This window comes from Leucoraja erinacea, chromosome 31 (genome assembly GCF_028641065.1).
Source record: "Leucoraja erinacea ecotype New England chromosome 31, Leri_hhj_1, whole genome shotgun sequence".
NCBI lineage: Eukaryota > Metazoa > Chordata > Chondrichthyes > Rajiformes > Rajidae > Leucoraja > Leucoraja erinaceus.
The window spans coordinates 678657-700574 of record NC_073407.1 but is presented as its reverse complement, the minus strand read 5'-3'; the positions used below and the strand labels follow the sequence as shown (position 1 = coordinate 700574).

The 21918-nt window shown below is 44.2% G+C and overlaps 1 protein-coding gene across 2 annotated transcripts in view; it reads right to left on the bottom strand.

The window, feature by feature from the left end:
* The window catches only part of LOC129711815 (whirlin-like), a 190385-nt gene that overhangs the window by 39576 nt on the left and 128891 nt on the right, over positions 1-21918 (bottom strand). For both annotated transcript variants that reach the window (XM_055659749.1, XM_055659750.1), the window contains exon 9: positions 681-749. In XM_055659749.1, coding sequence (XP_055515724.1) covers positions 681-749 — 69 coding nt within the window. The remainder of the gene's footprint in view (positions 1-680; positions 750-21918) is intronic.

Sequence of the window (21918 nt, the reverse complement as noted above, 5' to 3'; positions counted from 1 at the left end):
ACTAGGGATTATAGCTTTAAAGTAGGAAGGGCAATGTTTAAAGATGTAGGGTCATTTTTTATTGTTTTTACACGGGGGTGGTGAGTTCCTGGAACATGCTGCTGGGGCTGGACATTGAGCAGATACAATAATGGATTTTAAGAGCCTTTTGGACAGGCATATCGATCGATATGCAGGGAATGGGAGGATATGAATTACATGCAGACTGTTAAGAGACGGTATTGGCATCATGGTCAGCACAGACATTTTGGGTCGGATGGCCTTTTCCTGTGCTGTACTGTTCTATGTTGATACTGAAGGTGGACCTACCACATACACTTGCATACAATTAATTTTGGTCAGAACTTCTCCTGTACAAATAAAAAATACACAACTTCATAGCATTTGTGGAATTATAGAATGTTATACTATAAATAGAATACTCACGCCAAATAAAGATGAGATTAAATAGAGAAACTCATTCTGATGCTGAGTGAGTGATTTGCTAATGGGGTAATATTTTACAAATTTCAATACTCTCTGTTACTGCTGAATTAATTCTTCCCTTGAGCTTACAGGAACATAGGTCAAATAATGATAAATGTTTTTTCTATATTTGTGAAATCAAACATCAGTTCACTTTAGTGAACCAGAGGATAATTACCTGGCAGGAGGCAGTGCAGGCAGTGTGAAATACTCACCAGAGAGATGTCCGGCAAACCTCCTGAATCCCCCTGCAGCTGGCCAGTCATCATGACATCCGTGTCGTTCTGTGTGCAAGAACAGACAATTTAATGTAAATACAACAGATCAATAAATAAAACATTAGACGCCAGGGATTGAGGCCTGATCTCTGCATGCGCTTTATGATAGAAAATGTCACAAGTCATTCTAACCCTGTAAGGTGGTGAAAAGCAGAGAATACTGAATGCATTGCGCATTATAAATGTCGGGGATTCCAGTCCATTAAGGGCGCAATTGGAGCCTTGGGTAGTTTTCAATATATTAAACTCCTTAAATAATATTAATCAGTAAATGTTGTGGCGATGCTTCAATATGTATTTTCCACTCTTGCTCCAGAATACATCCTCCCAAATACTGTCTCCACACTGGACTATTTCTTCATCACAGGAGAATAGTAAGATTAAACGAGCTTACCAGTTTGAAGTTTGATCTTGATTTTATGAGGAGTTACGATGAGCGAGTACGGGAAGAAGGGCCGTCCGTCTGCGTGCGCGTCAATCTTCAAAGCAGCGGTGTTAAATCACAGATAACTAAGAAGACCTGAGAATAGTAAGATTGTGACAAACTAGAACTTCCATGTGACCTTGATAATATGAGGGTGGGAGCGGTGGGCACGTAATCGCTCATCGTAACTCCTCATAAAATCAAGATCAAACTTCAAACTGGTAAGTTCTCGTTTAATCTTACTATTTTACTTCGGAGTCACGTGAAGATTTCAAAGCTCTGTGATTTTACGCCGGCTACGAATCCAGACGTCACTCACTGAATGGATTGACCATGGATGAGAGTATTATTAAAGCATTCAGACATAACGTAGTTAGTAACGACACTGATGCTTTAAAATAAAGGAAAAAATAAATGTTTTATTTGCTTCCCCTCCAAACCTGTGGGAAAGCTAGGTGACAGAACTTAAGATGGCATGAGCAAATACTCCTGATCCGATTATGAGTTTATTATAAAACCGCTGGAACGTTCTTTCGTTCACCCATCCTGCAGCTGCTAGGATGTCATCAAGGGGCACGTCCATCGTTCTTGCTGCCGACGTAGATGCAGCCCTGGTGGAGTGAGATTTAAAGATATGACTATTTATTCCCGCTACCACCATTACCTCCTTTAACCATCTGGAGATGGTTTGTGTCGACACCTTTCGGTGTGGTTTCTTGTGGCTGATGAGGACTGATTGTTCTGAGCCTCTGAGGTTTTCCGTGACTCAGGTAGTGGTGTAAATGTGTTACCACACACAATCGCAGATCCTCTGGATATGCCAGGAACTGGATCTTCATCACTGGCATTCCTGGCCTGCTCTGTTTGATCAGGTCCTTTACAATGAATGTTATATTATTCGTGTTGCTGGTCATGAAGTCCAGTTGTAGTTTTTGTAGTGTCGGGACTCTTTGGGCTGTTATTAGCGCCATCAGCATAACCACTTTCAATGTAAGTTTAGACAAAGATAAGGCTGTTGGCTGTCCCCACTGACGAAGTAAGGTCAGTACCATGCTCACATCCCATGTGTCCGTGTACCTAGGCCTTGGGGGTATCAAATTATAAATTCCCTTCATGAATTTTATTATGAAGGGGTGCGTTCCTATCGGCCCGTGCCCTGCCTCCAGTGTCTAATAGGAGGATAGTGCACATCTGGCACTGTTGATTGCGCTATAACTTAATTTATAGTCATAGTACAGGTTTGATAGGAACTCCAAGACATCCGTTATCCGAACTGTGTTGTATGCTATTTTGTTTGCATGGCAGAAAGCTTCCCACTTCTTAATATGAGTGGCGTACTGTTTTTTGGTACTGTCCCTCCATGCCTTTGTGACATCCACAGTTCGTTCGGATAATCCAATGTCTTGAAATGACCTCCTCAGAATCTGCAAACCAACAAATCAATCCGGTCAGAAAGTGGATGGCTGCACCCTGAAACTGGGTTTATTAGGAGATCTCTCCTCTTAGGTACAACCAATAATGGCTGGACTATGATCCCCAGTATTTTTGGGAACCAGGCTTAAGTAGGCCAATCTGGTACTATTAAAATGCCAGTGGCTTTGTCTTGCTTGATTTTAGCCAAGCATCGGTTTATGAGGCAGAATGGTGGGAATGCATAAATATACATTCCTCCCCAGTTTAGGGAAAAGGCATCCACTGACTCTGCTCCTGGGTCTGGTTCCCAGGACACATATCTGGGTAATTGATGGTTCAATCTAGATGCAAAGAGGTCCAAATCTGGAGTGCCAAATCGTATAGTTATTTCATTGAATACCGTACGATTCAACATCCATTCTATGTTATCATTAAACATTCGTGACCTTGCATCTGCCACCGTGTTATATCTTCCTGGTAGATATACTGCCGTGACCCAAATATCCCTCTCGATGCACCAGTGCCAAATGAGGTTAGATAATCTGTCACAGGATACAGATTTTACACCACCCATGTGATTGATATATGCTACCGCAGTAGTGTTATCAATCTGAATTTGAACATGCACTTGTTGCATGTTGTTACAGAGAGACTTGAGTCCATATTGTGCCCCCAACAATTCTAGTTAATTGATTTCATATTGTTGGAGTATAGTTGACTATTGCTCATTCCATCTGCCTCCACAGCTCCTGGCTGTGTCAGTGGCTCCCCATCCTAACCCGCTTGCGTCGGTTTGGAGAAACACTGATGGGCTCTCAATAAAGATTTCCCTTGAGCTGAGTCTTATGTTTGCCATCCACCATTGTAGTTCAATAATGGCTTCTGGTGGTAACCGCATTGATTTGCCAAACTGACCTGCGTGTAGTTTCAATGCTCGTTCCTTTGCCCGCTATAAATGCTGGTAATGCAAAGATTCGTAGCGTACTGCAGGAAAGGCAGCTATCAATTTCCCAATAGCGCTGTTTGTCTGATAGTTGGTTCGTGTTTTCCTATCAGATCATTGCAGGCTTTCCTCAAGTCTTTTTGTTTGCCTTTTGGCAGAGTCACCAACATGGTTACTGTGTTTATAGTAAATCCTAGATAATCAATTACCTTGGTAGGAGTTAACTTTGATTTTACTGGATGGATTAGGAACCCAAGTTTCTCAAACAGGGTTTTGGTTGCCTTGACTGTTGCTTCTGCCAATTCTTTGGTGACTCCAAAGATGAAAATGTCATCCAAATATGCCATGACTATGTGATTTTGAGATCTTAACAGCCCCAGAATTGGTTTAAGTAATTTGGTAAACAGTCTAGGGGCTGATGTCAACCCATTTGGTAGAGCCTTATATTGCCATAATTGACCCATCCAGGTAAACTTCAAATATCTCCTATACTCTTTGTGAATAGACACCGAATAGTATGCATCTTTTAGGTCGATGCATGCCATATAGCCATTTTTGGAAACCAACTGAGTTGCTGTTCCAAAATTGTCCATTTTAAAGTGTTTGTATTGCACATATGTATTTAGTTCCGTAAGATCCAAAATAATACGGATCCCTCCATCTTTTTTCTCTTTTGGAAAAATGTTGGATATAAATTGGTGAGGTTCTGTGTATGACCTCTCAATTACATTATTGTCAGATAGCATTTCAATTTATTTTTGTATATCCATTGTCTCTTTTTGGGAAAAGACATATGTGCGAGTATTAGAATGTGTTGGTGGTGGTGATAAATTTAAATTGAACTCAATTTTGAATCCTTCTATACTGTGTAGTATGAATGGATCCTTTGTAACCCAACACCATTCTTTTAAGAAGTATTTCAACCTTCCCTCCACCTGTAAGTGAGGTTCGTTTGGTATGTTCCCTAAGGAACTGGTTTGACTTACCTCTGTTGTTACTGGCGTCGTGGTGCTGGCTTTCGTCCGCGAGGTTTGGGGAGCAGAGCTGGTGGTTGCTCTCTCCTCATCCTCGCTGTCGGTCTGCTGGGGCCTGCCCCTAAAAAAGACCTTGTCTCAGAGGTGAACCTTCCTCCTGTGCCTGGTTCTCTTGGTGTGAAACGCCGAGAGCTGTAGGGGTGGAATCTCGTGGCTGGGCCCCTGGGTGTGGGCTGACCTCTTGTTATGAGGCGCACAGTTTTTGCCTCATCATCCAGGTCCCGTACCTGTCTAGACAGGTCTTCTCCAAACAGGTAGTTTGCTGGCTGGGTGTCGCTGGCTTTGCAAAGTACAGCAAACTTTGAATTCATAGCCGGCTTTATAGCCTCTTTCCGTATGCAGTTTATCTCAAAACGTGCATTGCATAGCAGTGCCATGGTGTCTTGCTCCCGCTCAGTGAGGATGCCTCCTTCCACACCGCCCACAAACAAAGTGATTCCTGACCCCAGCAGGTTTAACACTTTTTGGAACTTCAGTTCCTGGTTCCTGATTATGGGACCTATTTGTCCCCAAATTATGCGGTTCACCGCTTGCACCTTTAGGGAAGCACAGTTTGATGGTGGGGGGTACCTGTTCAAGGTTTCGTCCATGACAAGATCCTTCAGTTGATGAGACGCCAAGTAGTTTATGTTCCTTGCTAGGTCTTCATCCAATGGTGCTCCCAGTGCTGTGGAGATCGCATATTTGGTTGATTGTAGGGGTACTTCCTCCAATCCCCCCCGGGAGTGTTCCCCCCCTGTGCTTCCAAACTCTGAGTCCGGGTAGTCCCCGTATGTACTTCCCCCTTCCGTGGGGAAGACATATTGCTGCCCAGAGTATGAGGCTGCTGGCACGGTCTGTAGAAGGGACTCGTGCTGATAATGCTCCTTTCTCCGGAGTTTATCATTGTGGAGCAGCTTCTCCACCAGCTGCTCCATATGGGAGAGTCGTCCTCGGACGCTTCCCGATGAGGGAGGGTATCCCTCTTCCCCGGACTCACCCGAGTCTACGGGTCTGGCAGACTTATGGGTGGCTTTACGTCCCGTCTGGACCACCACGGTGCTGATCTCCTGCACCAAGTCTGGTGCTGCCGGTTCTGGCGGCAATGTCAGCGAGAATGATGCTGGCGGCAATGTCAGCGAGAATGAGCGTCGTCCGCTACCGGGAATGCTGCGGTCTTCGGCAGCCGGTTTCCCGCGGACCTTCTCTTTGACATTTTTGGGGCTCTGAAAGAAAAATCACTTCTTTAGCCCGAACAGAAAGCGCAGGGTAAGTGGTTCAACTTTTCTTACCTGCCGCCCTTTTTAAATCCCAACGGCTGGGAGGCCGCAATGCCACTCCCGTCCGTTGCGCGCGTTGCTTTCAGACGTAATGACGCGCACACAGACGGACGGCCCTTCTTCACGTAGTCACTCACGTGACTCCGAAGTAAAATAGCTCCCGAGAATAGCTTCATCACAGACATTATCAATTCATTCAACAAGCAGTCAATAAGAACCAAAGATCATAGAGCGGAGCAAGATGGTCCACTCCTGCAAAATCCAATGGACTAACGTGTAGTGACTGCACATATGTTCTCAGTCTTTCCTTGCACTCGGTTTTCAGGTGTTTTGAATGGCTGGCTGGAGTTCAGGCCAGCAGAGAGCCACCACAGAAACCTAATACTTCCACAGTGCTGGTAGCCTGTCCTCTTCGAGTATTCATCAGTTTGGATATAAATATAAAGCTTGAGAGCTGTGAGGGGTGTCAGACATTGCAAATTCACAGAGCAGATTCAGAATCGTGCACCAGTCAGATTTTAAACCCAGTTTAATTTGTTACACTCATCGCCCCTGCACCTGTCATTGAAATAGATAATCACAAATAAAATCACTGCCAGGCTTTAAATATTATTGCAGATTCAGAGATAGCTGGTCCAGATAGATTACCCTAGGAATTCTAGCCAAAGATCATTGAGTAGAGCAAGATGGTCCACTCCTGCGAAATCCAATGGACTGACATGTAGTACGCATCGGAGCGTAACATCCACCATTTCTGTCAAGCCGACCGGACCAGTTATGCCTCTCGCAGTGTATTGAGCGTTGCGGGGCAACCCTTTGTGTGTTTTTAAACGTTTTAAATGTTTTTTTTAATTTTCTTTTGAAATGCAGTAAACACTTATCAATTCCCCCCATCACTGTCAGCACTGCCTTGGTCACTATTTGCTGTAGTAAGTGTGTGTGTGGAAACTTGCGTGATTGTTAATCTGACTGGAAACCAAATCTGACTGGACACACGCTAATAGACACGGAAACGGCACATACCTTTTACAGGGAGGAACTGCAGATGCTGGTTTAAACCAAAGACAGACACAAAAGGCTGGACAGATCAGGCAGCATCTCTGGAGAAAAGGACTAGGTGATATTTCGGGTCGGCTTTTTCGATAGCTGCCATGACCCGTTTGATGTCATCCTTCGCCCTGTTCCTGGTCTTGGCCCGCACCGATCTGCCTGACATGCTGTGTGTGTTTGGCGAAGTCTGAGGGGAGAAGCGCCGGCACCAAGAGTGAGCGGACGCGCGGACAGACGGATGAAAGCAAAGATCATAGAGCGGCATAGGTGACATTTTGGGTCGAGACCCTTCTTCAGACTGACAGTCAAGGGAAAGGAAAACGGGAAATTTAGGCATATCTTCCATTCATTTGGCCTTAGTACCATCTATATCTCTTGTTCCTCTTTCCCCTGACTCAGTCTGAAGAAGGGTCTCGACCCGAAATGTCACCTATTCTGTTCTATGATTGTTGCTTTCGTCCGTCTGTCCGCGTGTTCGCTCGCTCTTGGTGCCGGCGCTTCTCTCCTCAGACTCCGCCAAACAAACACACACATACACACCACACAGCATGTCAGGCAGATCGGTGCGGGCCGAGACCAGGAGCAGGGAGAAGGATGACATCAAATGGGTCATGGCTGTTGAAAAAGTACGGAAATGGTAAGGGGGAAATTAAAAAAAAATACCCAAAGGAAATAGATGTTTAACAAAAAAAAGGGGGCCGGCGATCACGTCGTGTCTGTGTCGGAGGGAAGGGAGGGGCGGAGAGGACGGTTTGAGTTCCTCTTTCCCCTGACTCAGTCTGAAGACGGGTCTCGACCCGAAATGTCACCTATTCCTTTTGTCCAGAGATGCCGCCCGACCCGCTGCATTTTGTGTCTATCCTTTAATCTCTCAGCCTGATATAGCAGATTCTCCCTGAATTAGCGTGACGCCATGACGGAAGCCGGTTACGGAAATGGCGCTGAAGATTACCCATCACCCTCTACGGCTTTTTCGCGGAGAGAACCATTGTGCTCCGCTCTATGATCTCTGATTCTAGCCAACTATCTACTAGCCTCAGAGTGTACACTGCCTCATAGTAATGGACAGAAGCCTGGTGCTTGTGATAGTCTCGCATCAGTGGTAGGAAAGCTATTGGAGAGAATACTTTGGGATAGGAATCACTCCCATTTGGAAGAGGCTGGGCTAATTAGAGTCAGACAGTGTGGCTTAGCCCGTGGCAGATCGTGACTGAGTTTAAAAAAAAAAAATCATCTATAAGGGGATGAGGTGGATGTTCCCTATGTGGATTTTAGTAAGACATTTGATACATTTCCTCATGATAGGCTGATCCAAAAGATTAAGATGCATGGGATCCATGATGACTTAGTCGATGATTGGCATTCATATATCCATATAAACCATATAACAATTACAGCACGGAAACAGGCCATCTCGGCCCTACAAGTCTGTGCCGAACAACTTTTTTTCCCCTTAGTCCCACCTGCCTGCACTCATACCATAACCCTCCATTCCCTTCTCATCCATATGCCTATCCAATTTATTTTTAAATACTAATGAACCTGCCTCCACCACTTCCACTGGACGCTCATCCCACACCGCTACCACTCTCTGAGTAAAGAAGTTCCCCCTCATATTACCCCTAAACTCTGAAGTCATGTCCTCTGAATAAGCCATTCAGAGCTGGCTTAACCATAGAGAGTTGTCCTGGAAGGGTGTTATTTGAACTGGAGGTCTGCTGTCTATGCTAAAAGACTTGGATGTAAATCTAGATGGCTTAGTTGTTAACTATGCAAATTACACCGAAGTTGGTGGAATTGTGGGCAGTTTACTAGGCTGTTAAAGTATACAGTGAAATATAGATCAGCTACAGAAAAGGGAGAAATGGCAAAGGGACACAAAGTGCTGGAGTAACTCAGCAGGTCCGGCAGCATCGCTGGAAATCTTGGAAAGACGATGTTTCAGGTCGAGACCCTTCTTCTCACTCTTCTTTTCTACAAATGGGGGAGTGAGTTTAACCCAAGCAGAAGTGAGGTGTTGTACATTAGTTGGGGCATTGCATATTGTTAGGAAGTCATGTTGCAGCTTTATAGGACTTTGGTTGACCGCATTTGGATTGATGCCAGGATTCAGGGGCATTAGCTAGAAGGAGAGGTTAGAAAAAAATGATTTTTTCTTTTTGCTGGAATGCTTGAGGCTGTGGGAGATCTGATCGAAGTATATAAAATTATGAGAAGTGTAGATATTTTTCCCAGGATGAAAATATCACATACTAGAGGACATAGTTTTGTGAGATGGGCAAGTTGAAAGAAGATGTGCAGGGCAGGTTTTATTTTGCACAGAGAGTGGTGAGTGCCTAGAACCTGCTGCCAGGAGTGGTGGTGAAGGCTGATATGAGACTGGCATTTAAGATGCTTTCAGATATGCACATGGATGGAGGTGATATGGATCACGTGTAGGCAGAGGAGATTCAATATCTTGACATTATGTTTGGCTCAGACATTGTGACGCAAAGGGCCAATTCCAAGAAACATAGAAAATAGGTGCAGGAGGAGGCCATTCGGCCCTTCGAGCCAGCACCGCCATTCATTGTGATCATGGCTAATTATCGCCAATCAATAACCCGTGACTTCCTTCTCCCCATATCCATTAATTCCACTAGCCATCTAACTATCTCTTAAATCCATCCAGTAATTTAGCCTCCACTGCCCTCTGTGGCAGGGAATTCCACAAATTCACCACCCTCTGGGTGAAGATGTTTTTTCTCACCTCAGTCTTAAATGGCATCTCCTTTATTCTAAGACTGTGGCCCCTTGTTCTGGACTTCCCCAATATTGGGAAATTCTTTCCTGCATCTAGCTTGTCCAGTCCTTTTATAATTTTATATGTTTCTATAAGATTTCTCCTCATCCTTCTAAACTCCAGTGAATACAAGCCTGGTCTTTTCAATCTTTCCTCATGACAGTCCCGCCATCCCAGGGATCAATCTCGTGAACTGTACTGCCTCAATCACAAGGATGTCCTTCCTCAAATTAGGAGACCAAAACTGTACACAATACTCCAGATGTGGTCTCACCAGAGCCCTATACAACTGCAGAAGAACCTCTTTACTCCCATACTGAAATCCTCTTATTATGAAGGTCAACATTCCATTACCTTTCTTCACTGCCTGCTGTACCTGTAAGCCAACTTTCAGTGACCGGTGTACAAGGACACCCAGGTCTCGCTGCACCTCCCCCTTACCTAACCTAACCCCATTGAAATAATAATCTGCCCCCTTGTTTTTGCCACCAAAGTGGATAACCTCACATTAATCTATATTATACTGCTTCTGCCCCCTCACCCAACCTGTCCAGGTCACCCTGCAACTCCTAACATCCTCTTCACAGTTCACACTGCCACCCAGCTTTGTGTCATCCGCAAACTTGCTAGTGTTGCTCCTAATTCCCTCTTCCAAATCATTAATATATATGGTAAACAGTTGCGGCCCCAACACCGAACCTTGCAGCACTCCACTCGCCACTGCCTGACATTCTGAAAAGGACCCGCTCACTCCTACTCTTTGCTTCCTGTCTGCAAACCAATTTTCTATCCATGTCAACACCCTACCCCCAATACCATGTGCTCTAATTTTAGTCACCAGTCTCCCGTGCGGGACCTTATCAAAGGCTTTCTGAAAGTCTAGATACAACACATCGACTGGCTCCCCTTCATCCATTTTACTTGTCACATCCTCAAAAAATTCCAGGTTAGTCAAGCAAGATTTCCCTTTAGTCCAAGTCCATGTTAACTTGGATTAATCCTTTTACTGCTATCCAAATGCCCCATTATTACCTCTTTAATGATTGACTACAGCATCTTTCCCACCACCGAAGTCAGGCTAACTGGTCTGTAATTCCCCGTTTTCTCTCTCGCTCCTTTATTGAAAAGTGGGATAACATTAGCTATCCTCCAATCCACAGGAACTGATCCTGAATCTATTGAACATTGGAAAATGATCACTATTTCTAGAGCCACCTCCCTGAGGACCCGCGGATGCAGACCATCAGGCCCAGAGGATTTATCATCCTTCAGTCCCATTAGCCTACCCAATACTATTTCTCGCCTAATGAAAATTTCTTTCAGTTCCTCTACCCCCTTAGATCCTCTGTCCTCCAGTACCTCCTGGAGATTGTTTATGTCTTCCTTAGTGAAGACAGATCCGAAGTACCTATTCAACTCTGCTGCCATTTCCTTGATACCCATAATTTGCTACTCTCTTTTCCTTAACATATCTAAAGAAGCTTTTACTGTCCTTCATTATATTCCTGGCCAGCTTCCCCTTGTACTTCATCTTTTCAGCCCGTATTGCCTGTTTTGTTTCCTTCTGTTGTCCTATAAAAGTTTCCCAATCCTCTGGCTTCCGGCTACTCTTTGCTGTGTTGTACATCTTTTCTTTTAGTTTTATTCTATCCCTAACTTCTCGTCAGCCACGGTTGCCTCCTACTCATTAGAATCTTTCTTCCTTTTTGGAATGAAATGATCCTGCGTCTTCCAGATTATGCCCAGAAATTCCTACCATTGCTGTTCCACCGTCATTCCTGCTAGGATCCCTTTCCAGTCTACCTTGGCCAGCTCCTCTCTCATACCTTCATTGTCCCCTTTGTTCAACTGCATCACTGCAACTTGTTCAACTGCATCACTGCCACTGCCATTTAACCTTCGCCTTCTCAAATTGCAGATTAAAACTAATCCTGAGTCCTGAGTCCAGGGTCAATCAGCTAACTTCAAGCTGTCCCGAAACAACGACAAGATATTTGATTCCACAGCCTAACCTGAAATGTGTAATTTTAGACATTCGCTCACCTTCGTTCAATCCGTCTCGGCCTACGTGATTTCCCTGTTGCCAAACACTTCAACTATTCTTTACATTCCCACACTGACCTTTCCTGGGCCTCCTCCATGGTCAGAATGAGGCTAAACATAAATTGGAAGAACAGCATCTCATATTTCGCTTGGGCAGCTTACAACTCAGTGGTATGAAAATTGATTTCTCTAAATTCAAATAACCCTTGCATCCCCTCTCTTTCTGTCCCTCCCCCACCCTAGTTGTCCTACTAATTTTACTGTTGTCCTGTGCAGTTCCTGTCTGTACAACTGGTTATCATCTATTCCGCAGCTGTCAATGGCCTACTGTGTGCCTCACATTTCCTTGATTATTGTTACTTTTTGCATATCTTCCAATGATTTTGCCTCAGTAACCTCTTTATCTCTCGTTCCCCTTTCCCCTGACTCTCAGCCTGAAAAAGGGTCTCGACCCAAAACGTCATCTATTCCTTTTCGCCAGAGATGCTGCCTAACCTGCTGAGTTACTCCAGCCTTTTATGTTTGTCTTTGGTTTAAACAAGCATTCCACAGTTCCTCCCTACATATGTGTATTTTTAGGACTGATTAGGTCTCAATTAATCAAATTTGTTTTCAGATTCCATCGATATGGGACCAGAGCTCTATAAAATGTACAATCACCCTGCAGCCAGAAAGACTTCCATAAAAATGTGGTCAATAAATGAGGTCTGGTTTGGCAAATTAATTAAAGAAGCACATTCTATGTTCAGAGAGGTGCAGGAGGGCTGGGGAGAATTAGTGAATTAAATAAATGTGACAAATGCATCTGATGAAGCTTTGGTTGGAAAAAGGTCAGCTGTGAATCAATTAATTAATTGCATCAGCCTTGGACGGCAATCAAGCAGTCACATAATTCTCGGCTTGTTCGATGTGTACTGACTGCATGAAACGTGACTGGGGCACCAGGTCTGTCGCCTGTTAGCTATTGTCACTGTTGCATGTACTTGGATTGATATTTGTGCTTTGGTTAATTACAAGTGGTCATTCCAAGTGTTACTCCGTCTTTTGTAAATCTTCAAAGACCGTCTCTGGGTGAGGTTGAAGGCTGGAGCCGACCTCATTGAATGGAGAGCAGTTTCAAAGTGTTGGATGACCAACCTCTTCCAAATTCCTGTGTAACTCTAAGCTCGTCTGTATTTTAAAACATAACTTCAACAAAATTACTGGTAACTGATGTCAGAGAACCAAGCACCATACTGTAGCGAGTCTTTTAACTTGCACTTGAATGCAATATTTATGCATTAAATTGGATTAGCTATGAATAAGGTTAGGCTAAATTACATTCCTAATTACATTCCACAGTAGAGCCAGACTCTGATCAACAGGTGCAGCACATGAACGATCTTAGTATATTCATGTATGGAAATCAGATTATAATCAAATCGGTCCATGTTGACCAACCTGGGTCTCACTGCACACCTGGTACTGCTCCTGACCCTGACTCCAGTTGCATACCTTCTCTCATTTTGACCCTGAGTCCAGCCTTACACCTAGCCCTCTATTCAACCCTGATCATATCTGCTTACCTGCTTAGGTTCCCAGTGCTGAACACTCCCATTGTCCCAGCTTTGATTGCACACCTAGTACTATTCCGGACCTTGACGCTGGATGTAAACTTGGCCTTGCTCCTATCCCCTCTGCACTGACAATATATCTGGCCCACACATAAAGCTCCATATCTGACCCCCTGGACTTAACCTATTATGTTCAAGTCCGCAGATGCTTACCTAATGTGGTAATCTTTTATGGGGCACTTCACAGACCAAATTTTGTATAACAAAATTTGCAACATCCATTGGCTTCCTTGTTATCTAACATGCTAGTTACTTTGTCGAAGTCATCAATTGGTTGAACAATTTCTCTGTAGAAGGGGGAGGAAGATTGCAACCTTAACGTGGTCCGCCCTGTTTCGACTATTGCAATCAACTTGACGTGCACAAATGGAAGATCAAATAGAACAAGTTGTCCAACAACTTTAGGCTGTGCACGCCACACGAAAGAATAATAAGAAGAAGAAGCTGTATGTATTCTGTTGCCATTTCCTTCATTTTCGTAACAAACTGTCCTGAAGTCATTTTCACCCCCAATATTTTCAGTATTTCGCTGTCTTCCCCTCAGCTGGGACTTTTCCGAAATGCAAAGTCCAATAATTATATATTTAAGCAATATTATTCGATTAAATGTGATCATGAGAGTACATAATATTTTCTGTGGTATTCATAACACAATGATAAAAAGATCTTTGTTTTGATTGCCCCTAACAACATGCATACATTATTATACTAGACTAAGTGGGACACATTGGGCTGGTGGGCTCGCAGTTGACTCACGTCTATTCCTTGAAATTCCATTTCAAGCAGGGTGCAAGAGCACCAAATTCAAGTGCAGTTTCATACCATTTCAAGCAGGGTACAAGGCCACTAAAGATAGCGAGTCGTGACCTCTCCCTCCCCCATCTTGCAGAGACTGAGCAACGCCCCACTTTTTTTTATAGTCCCTCCCCCTCCCACCAGAAGGGGCACGGCCTTAATGGCACGATTGACAGGAGAGAGAATCTCAACATTTTTTAAACACTAATAACTCTTTTATTTTTAATCTATGGCACTTGATGAGCGGAGGGGAACCCTGAGTAAGATGGCCAAAAATCACAGGCGTACGTGGTAGCAATTTTTCTAAAATCAATATAAAGCGCAAACAGGAAGTGGTCAAGATTAGACTTTTAATTATATAGAACACAGCTCTAATTTGGCAAGACAGCTCTAATTAGGCTAGGCAGCTCGCTTTATCACTTTCAAAACTAAAGGCAAGGCAGCTCGCTTTAGCACTTTCAAAACCAAAGGCAACGCACTCGCTTTAGCTCGCTTTAGCACTTTCAAAACCAAAGGCAGCACAGCTCGCTTTAGCACTTTCAAAACCAAAGGCAACGCAGCTCGCTTTAGCATTTTCAAAACCAAAGGCAACACAGCTCGCTTTAGCACTTTCAAAACCAAGGGCAACACAGCTTTAGCACTTTCAAACCATAACGCACTTTTGCATTTTCAAACTTCATTTTCAAACCACATTAAGGGCACTGACTGGTCAGTAAAACCACTCACAGCGACTTCTCGCTCCCCCATCTTGCATAGAACTGAGGCACCTCCACACTTTCGGGTTTTATAGTCCCTCCAGAAGGAGGGTGGCTTTCAGGAGAGAGAATTTCAACATACAGAACAACAGGAAGTGGTCAAGATCAGACTTTTAGTAATATAGATTACAGTTAATATGTACCGAGGGCAAATTTTTGTTCCAATGCTCCCCATTCCAAATTACTTTTACATTGAAGTAATTGAAATCCAAGTGAAGTTTAAATGGCATCAGAAAAAAAAACCCTCCAGAATAGATGATATTCATTGCGTGGTTGGTTGGTGTCAGTATCAGCACAATTACTATATTAAACTTTGAATCCGCAGATGCCCTGGTTCAAGCTAAAACTAAAGACAAATAATAACCTCCTCACACATTCCCCTGCAAGTATCTCTGTCACTCCTTTAAAATATGCCCCTTCTTTGAACAAGCTCTTAAACATCGCATCTGAATCAGTTTCCATCTGAATACACTCCTTGAGGATGTTCGATTAATAAAACAACGAGATTGGGGACATTTCCATTCAATTTCTTAAAGGAATTTGGGGGGGGGGGGGAGTTTAGAAATAGTCAGTGAGGTAAACAAACATAATAGTTCAGTGGCAAATGACAATAGTGCTACCTTCCCAATATTTAACTGAAGGAAATCATGGGTTATCGGGACTGTATGTTGTGACAGACAGCCTGACACCTTGCATGTCATTTTAATATTACACTTATCCCATCCCCCTAGATATTCCGGATGAATAAATTAAGGTTTTGGCAACTAATTACAAATCAAGCTAATTACAAATCAATAACATTAGTCAACTCCGAAACACGAAGCGCTGAGCATTGGGATCCAGACATCACAGACAACTGGCCTCAGTTCCCCGCTCAAATCTGGCAGTGCTCTCTGTCTGAACCAGGGGCCACAGAGCATTTTTGAAAGTGGGCAGGCTGAGCGATCACTGATCACTGGCTTTGGGGGTAATCGGTGAGGGAGTGGAGCAACTGAGTGCGTGGGAGGGGGGTGTCCCGCCTCCCACGGTAGGGACATATTCAAATTTGATGTTTTAACATCATGTTTTAGTGCATTGTAGAAGTATGATTTCAATGTTTTTTGTTTGAAGTATTTTTAAGAGGTAACTTTTTAAGGGTAACTTTTTCCACACAAAGGGTGATGGGTATATGGAACAAACTGGCAGAGGAGGTGGTGACTATCCCAACATTTAAGAAACAGTTAGACTGATACATGGGTAGGGCAGGTTTGGAGGCATATGGACCAAAAGCAGGTAGTGTAGCTGGGACATGTTGGCGGATGCGGGCAAGTTGTGATGAAGGGCCTGTTTTCACACTGTATCACTCTATGGCTACATTATTCCTCCACCATGCATGAATGCTTCAAAATCAAGTGGTCGAGTTTTATTGCCATATACTCAAGCTTAAAAACATAGAAAATAGGTGCAGGAATAGGCCATTCGGCCCTTTGAGCCAGCACAGCCATTCAATAATATCATGGCTGTTCATCTAAAATCAGTAGCTTTCCTGTTTTTCTCCATATCCCTTGATTTTGCTAGCCCCAAGAGCTAAATGGATCCCTTTCTTGAAAACATGCAGTGAATTGGCCTCCACTGCCTCTGTGGCAGAGAATTCCACAGATTCATTCCTCATCTCAGTCTTAAATGGCCTACCCCTTATTCTTAAACCCCTTATTCTGAACTTCCCCAACATTGGGAACATTTTTCCTGCAGTTGCATTAAGTGAAAATCTAGCAGGCAAGCAGGATGCTTTCTCCAACCACCCCCATTTGAAGGCCACTATCTTGCACTGTTTCTACCCAGCAGCCACTGGTTGTCCTCCAGGGTGCACCGAGCCACAGCCTGGTCCATGCCGATCACCAGGGTGAATTCGGCACAGACTCTCACGGTTGCGGCGCAACGCTTCCGACGCTTCTGACGGCCCGCTACTCTTGCACTGAGGCTGCTCCATGGCCAGAGCTGCAGCGGGCGACCAGCCAGCCCGACAAACACTCGCCAGCCCAGCAAACACTCGCCAGCCCCAGCTCCCCGTACGCATCTGCCCCCGCCACTGCTTCTGCTTCCATCTCTCTCTCAGCCCCGGCTCTACAACACCCGCGGCCCATGCAGTTGATATGCGTTTAAAAATTTTCGTTGATCACAGAATTTCACATGACAGAGTGTGAGAAATTTGTGATCAGCGTGAGAATTTGGTCAAATGCGTGATTCTCACGCTCAATGTGTGAGAGTTGGCAGCCCTGTTACAGGCATTGATAGAGGTTGTGTGCATTGGGTCATGCTGCTCTATGCATTCATTTGGAGTTTTTGCATAATGAAGACTGTGACCATTGTACCAGGGATGGATGGAAACTGCACCGTAATTAGGGAGCGTCTCTTTGACCAAGGAAAAGGAGGTCATAGAATCGTACAGCACAGAAACAATCCCTTCGGCCCAACTCATGATTAAGATGCCTCATCTAAGCTAGTCCATTTGCCCACTTTGGGACAATATTTTAAATGTCCCCCGGTAGTTTGTTCCCTGTATCCACACCCTCTGAGAGAAAATGTTGCCCCTCAGGTTCCTCTGATTCTTTATTCCCCTATTTTGGGTAAAATATTCTGTGCATTCACTATCTATTCTCCTCATGATCTTATACACATCCTCTACATGATCACCCCTCAGTCTCCTGTTCTCTACGGAATAAAGTCCTAGTCTGCCCAATCTCTTCCAATAGTCCAGGCTCTTGAGTCCTGGCAACATCATTGTAAATCTTTTCCTTACTGTTTCTAGCTGAATTACATCTTGCCTGCACCATTGAGTATGTCGTTAGGTGTGACCTTTACAATGACCTCTCCTGTTGCAGACTGCCGTTTTGTTTCTGTGGTTTTTATAAAAGATCATAGAGTGGAGCAAGATGGTTCACTCCGCGTAGTAGGTGATGGGTAATCTTCAGTGTCATTTCCGTAACCGGCTTCCGTCATGGAGTCAAGCTAATTCAGGGAGATTCTGCTATACCAGGCTGAGTGATTAAAGGATAGACACAAATTGCAGCGGGTCGGGCGGTATTTCTGGACAAAATGAATAGGTGACATTTAAGGTCGAGACCTGTCTTCAGACTGAGTCAGGGGAAAGAGGAACTCAAACCGTCCTCCCCCCCCCCACCCCTCTTCCCTCCGACATGGACATGGAGCGATCGGCGGCCCCCTTTTTTTCCCTTTGGATACTTTAAAAAAACAAAAACTCGGCTGAGTCAGGGGAAAGAGGAACAAGAGATATAGACGGTACTAAGGACAAATGAATGGAAGCTATGCCTATATCTCCTGTTTCCCTTTCCCCTGACTCAGTTTGAAGAAGGGTCTCGACCCAAAATGTCACCTATGCCGCTCTATGATCTTTGTTTTTGTCCGTCTGTCCGCGCGTCCGCTCGCTCTTGGTGCCGGCGCTTCTCCCCTCAAGACTCCGCCAAACAAACACACACATACACACACACAGCATGTCAGGCAGATCGGTGCGGGCCATGACCAGGAGCAGGGCGAAGGATGACATCAAATGGGTCATGGCAGCTATTGATAAAGTCGACCCGAAATATCACCTAGTCCTTTTCTCCAGAGATGCTGCTTGATTCGTCCAGCCTTTTGTGTCTGACTTTGGTTTAAACCAGCATCTGCAGTTCCCCCCTGTAAAAGGTATGTGCCGTTTTCGTGTGTATTAGCTTGTGTCCAGTCAGAATTGGCTTCCAGTCAGATTAACCATCACGCAAGTTCCCACACACACTTACTTCAGCAAATAGTGACCAAGGCAGTGCTGACAGTGATGGGGGGAATTGATAAGGGTTTACTGCTTTTCAAAAGAGAATTAAAAAAAAACATTTAAAACATTTAAAAACACACAAAGGGTTCCCCCGCAACGCTCATTACACTGCGAGAGGCGTAACTGGTCGCGTCGGCTTTACTGAAATGACTGAAGTTACTCTCTGGTGCGTACTACACGTCAGTCCAATGGTTTTCGGAGGAGTGGCCCTTCTTGCTCTACTCTATGATCTTTGACTAGGATTCCTAGGGTAATCTATGAACATCCACAGACACAGACTGATGAGACAGTAAGTTGCCCACAACATCGCCTGGCCACTAGTTTGCCATAGATATCCATGGATTTGAGTTCCATCCCAAACCTCTGCTCCCCCACCAGTAACACGCTCTGACCCACCTTCCCTCATCCAGGGAACCTCAGCTCTTTCTGGACCAGCTGTCTCTGAATCTGCAATAATGTTCAAAACCTGGCAGTGATTTTATTTGTGATTATCTGTTTCAATGACAGGTGCAGGGGCGATTAGACTGAGCCACACCCACACTTCCGGGTTTTATAACCCCTCCCCCTGGAAAAGGTGTGGCCTTCATGGCGTGATTGACAGGAGAGAGATTATCAACATTTTTTAAACACTAATAACACTTTCATTTTTCATTGATGGGAAGAATCCTCTGCACCTGCAGAGCGGAGGGGAGACTGAGTAAGATGGCCAAAAATCACAGCCGTAAGTGGTAGCATTTTATCTAAAATCAACATACAGTGCAAACAGGAAGTTACCCAAAGCATCCAAACCACCAATTCAGGTAGTGTCTTTTAACTTCAAGACAAAGCACCCAAACCACCATTTGCAGTAGTGCCTTTTAACATCAAGCCAAAGCACCCAAACCACCATTTGCAGTAGTGCCTTTTCACTTCAAGCCTAAGCACCCAAACCACCATTTGCAGTAGTGCCTTTCAATTTTAAACCAACCATATTTTCATTTTCAAACCACCTTAAGGTGACTCACAGTTGAGTAGACATGTGTTCAGTTTTATTCAGAGCTCAGAGAGACGTGACCCTCTGGCTTCCTCCATCTTGCAGAGACTGAGTGAGGCACACCACTTCCGGGTTTTATAGTCCCTCCCCCTCCCACCAGCAGGGGCAGCAGAGAGAATGGCAATTTAAAAAAAAACATTAATATCTCTCTGATTTTTCATCAATGGGAAAAATCCTCCAGTCCCGGAAGGTGGAGCAGGGCTCTGAGCGAGGTGGCCAAAAATGACGGGCGTAGGTGGCGGCGTACTCTCGGAAATCACAGCACAGCGAGACAAATGCGTTCAAGATCAGACTTTTAGTAATATAGATTCAAACTGATGACTACTCTAAGAGGACAGACTAACAGCACTGTGGAATTAGTAGGTTTCTGTGGTGGCTCTCTGCTGGTCTGAACTCCAGCCAGCCATTCAAAACACATGAAAAACGAATGCAAGGAAAGACTGAGAACATATGTGCAGTCACACAAATTTTACAAACAAATGCTTTAGCCAAGTCAATCAAAGAACATTAATGAACAAAAGGACATGTGGCCTTTTGTGTCGGTGCTAGTTCTTTAGCTCCGTGATGCATCATTCCCTCATTCCTGTTCTTAGCACACAGCATATCTGCTTCCAAGATGGTGCCCAACCCAGGCGACTATTTGCATGCTTGCCACAGAAGCAGATCTACAATCACACAATACAATCACACTGGATAGCAGGCAATAAAAGCTAAAAAACTAAACTAAACAGCCCTGGAAGTTTCACCGCTTCCAGTTGCCCAGCTGCATTGCAGAAATCCCTTTGCTGCTACTCCTGTGAATGAACTTAGACCTGTTGTCAGCTCAACCACCCAGATACTGCAGTTAATGTTTTTTAATCAAATCGCTCCATGGTTAGACTGAAGACGTTGGGAATGTTCTCCCTAGAACAAATAAGGCTAAGAAGAGCTTTAACGGATTCAGAATCAGGAAAGGTTTGCACAGGATAACAAAGAATCTGCTTTATGTGGCAGATGCAGTCAAGGGGAGAATTAGCGGAGAGGAGACGGAGAGAATGTCTTACTACAGTCGGGACATGTTCTCTGAAACAGCAGGGGAAGCAGATTTAACCCAACCTTCTAAAGGGAACTGGGTAACCAGGGGAGGGGAAATAATTTGCAGAACAGGGAGGAAAGAACAGGGCAGGGGAAGTAACTGCAATGTCAGCAGAGGCATTAGGGCCAAATAACCACCTCCTGTCTTCAATTATTTGTATTCTACAAATGGGTAAATCTCAAAGCCAGGGTTTACACTGTTCAAAACAAAGATGAACACAAAAAGCTGAAGTAATTCAGCGGGTTTTTCAAATTAGTCACTAAAATTTTAACAGAATTTATTGTCTATGAACCTGAAAGTTTAAATTTTGTCCAAATTTAAAAATGAAGCTGCACAAAACATTATTCCAAACAGTCCAAGAAAGGCAATTTTCTAATAAGAGGCAAGTTTTGGTGAATAACTTATAGATCAAAGTTTGCAGACAGTCTGGTGGGTTGTCCAGTACTTGAATGTGATGGACATACAATACACCAGATGAACAGGCCTTTTGGCCCACAATGACTGTGCCAAACATGATGCCAAGCTCAATTCTTCTCTATCTGCACATGATCTATATCCCACCAGTTCCTGCATATCCATGTGCCTATCTTAAAGGCAATTGTCATATCTACCACAACCAGTGCGTTCCAGGCTTTTATCACCCAGTGTAAAAAGCCTACCACACACATCTTATCTCTATAATTATAAAACTCTGATCTTGGATGTGTGTGTATATATTTGTGGTTTTGTGTGTGTGTGTATTTGTTCGTCTGTGATTCACATCTCCTCGAAAACACGACGCTCTAACGGTGAAATTTTTACATTTTCCGATAGATTTACGCTATGATGTCAAAAATTATTTCCCGAGTTATTTTTGAAAATGTTCAAAAAATTCAAATAACTGAGAATAAATTAGATGGTCTCACTGATGATGTCATAATAACTCTGCCTGCCTGCCTCTGCTCACGCTGCAAGTGGCGTCACCCCTGTTCTGTCTTCTGTACTTCTTAAATTTCATTTATTTAAATTTGTCACTTAGCGTTTTTAAACTGCTGCTCGGGTCGTGCTGCGCGCTCCGCTGGGCTCCTTGAAGACCTAGAACATTGTGGCAGCATCCGTTATCGCCGCGCGGGACATTGCGATGGTGAGGGTGCGGGACAGTGCGATGG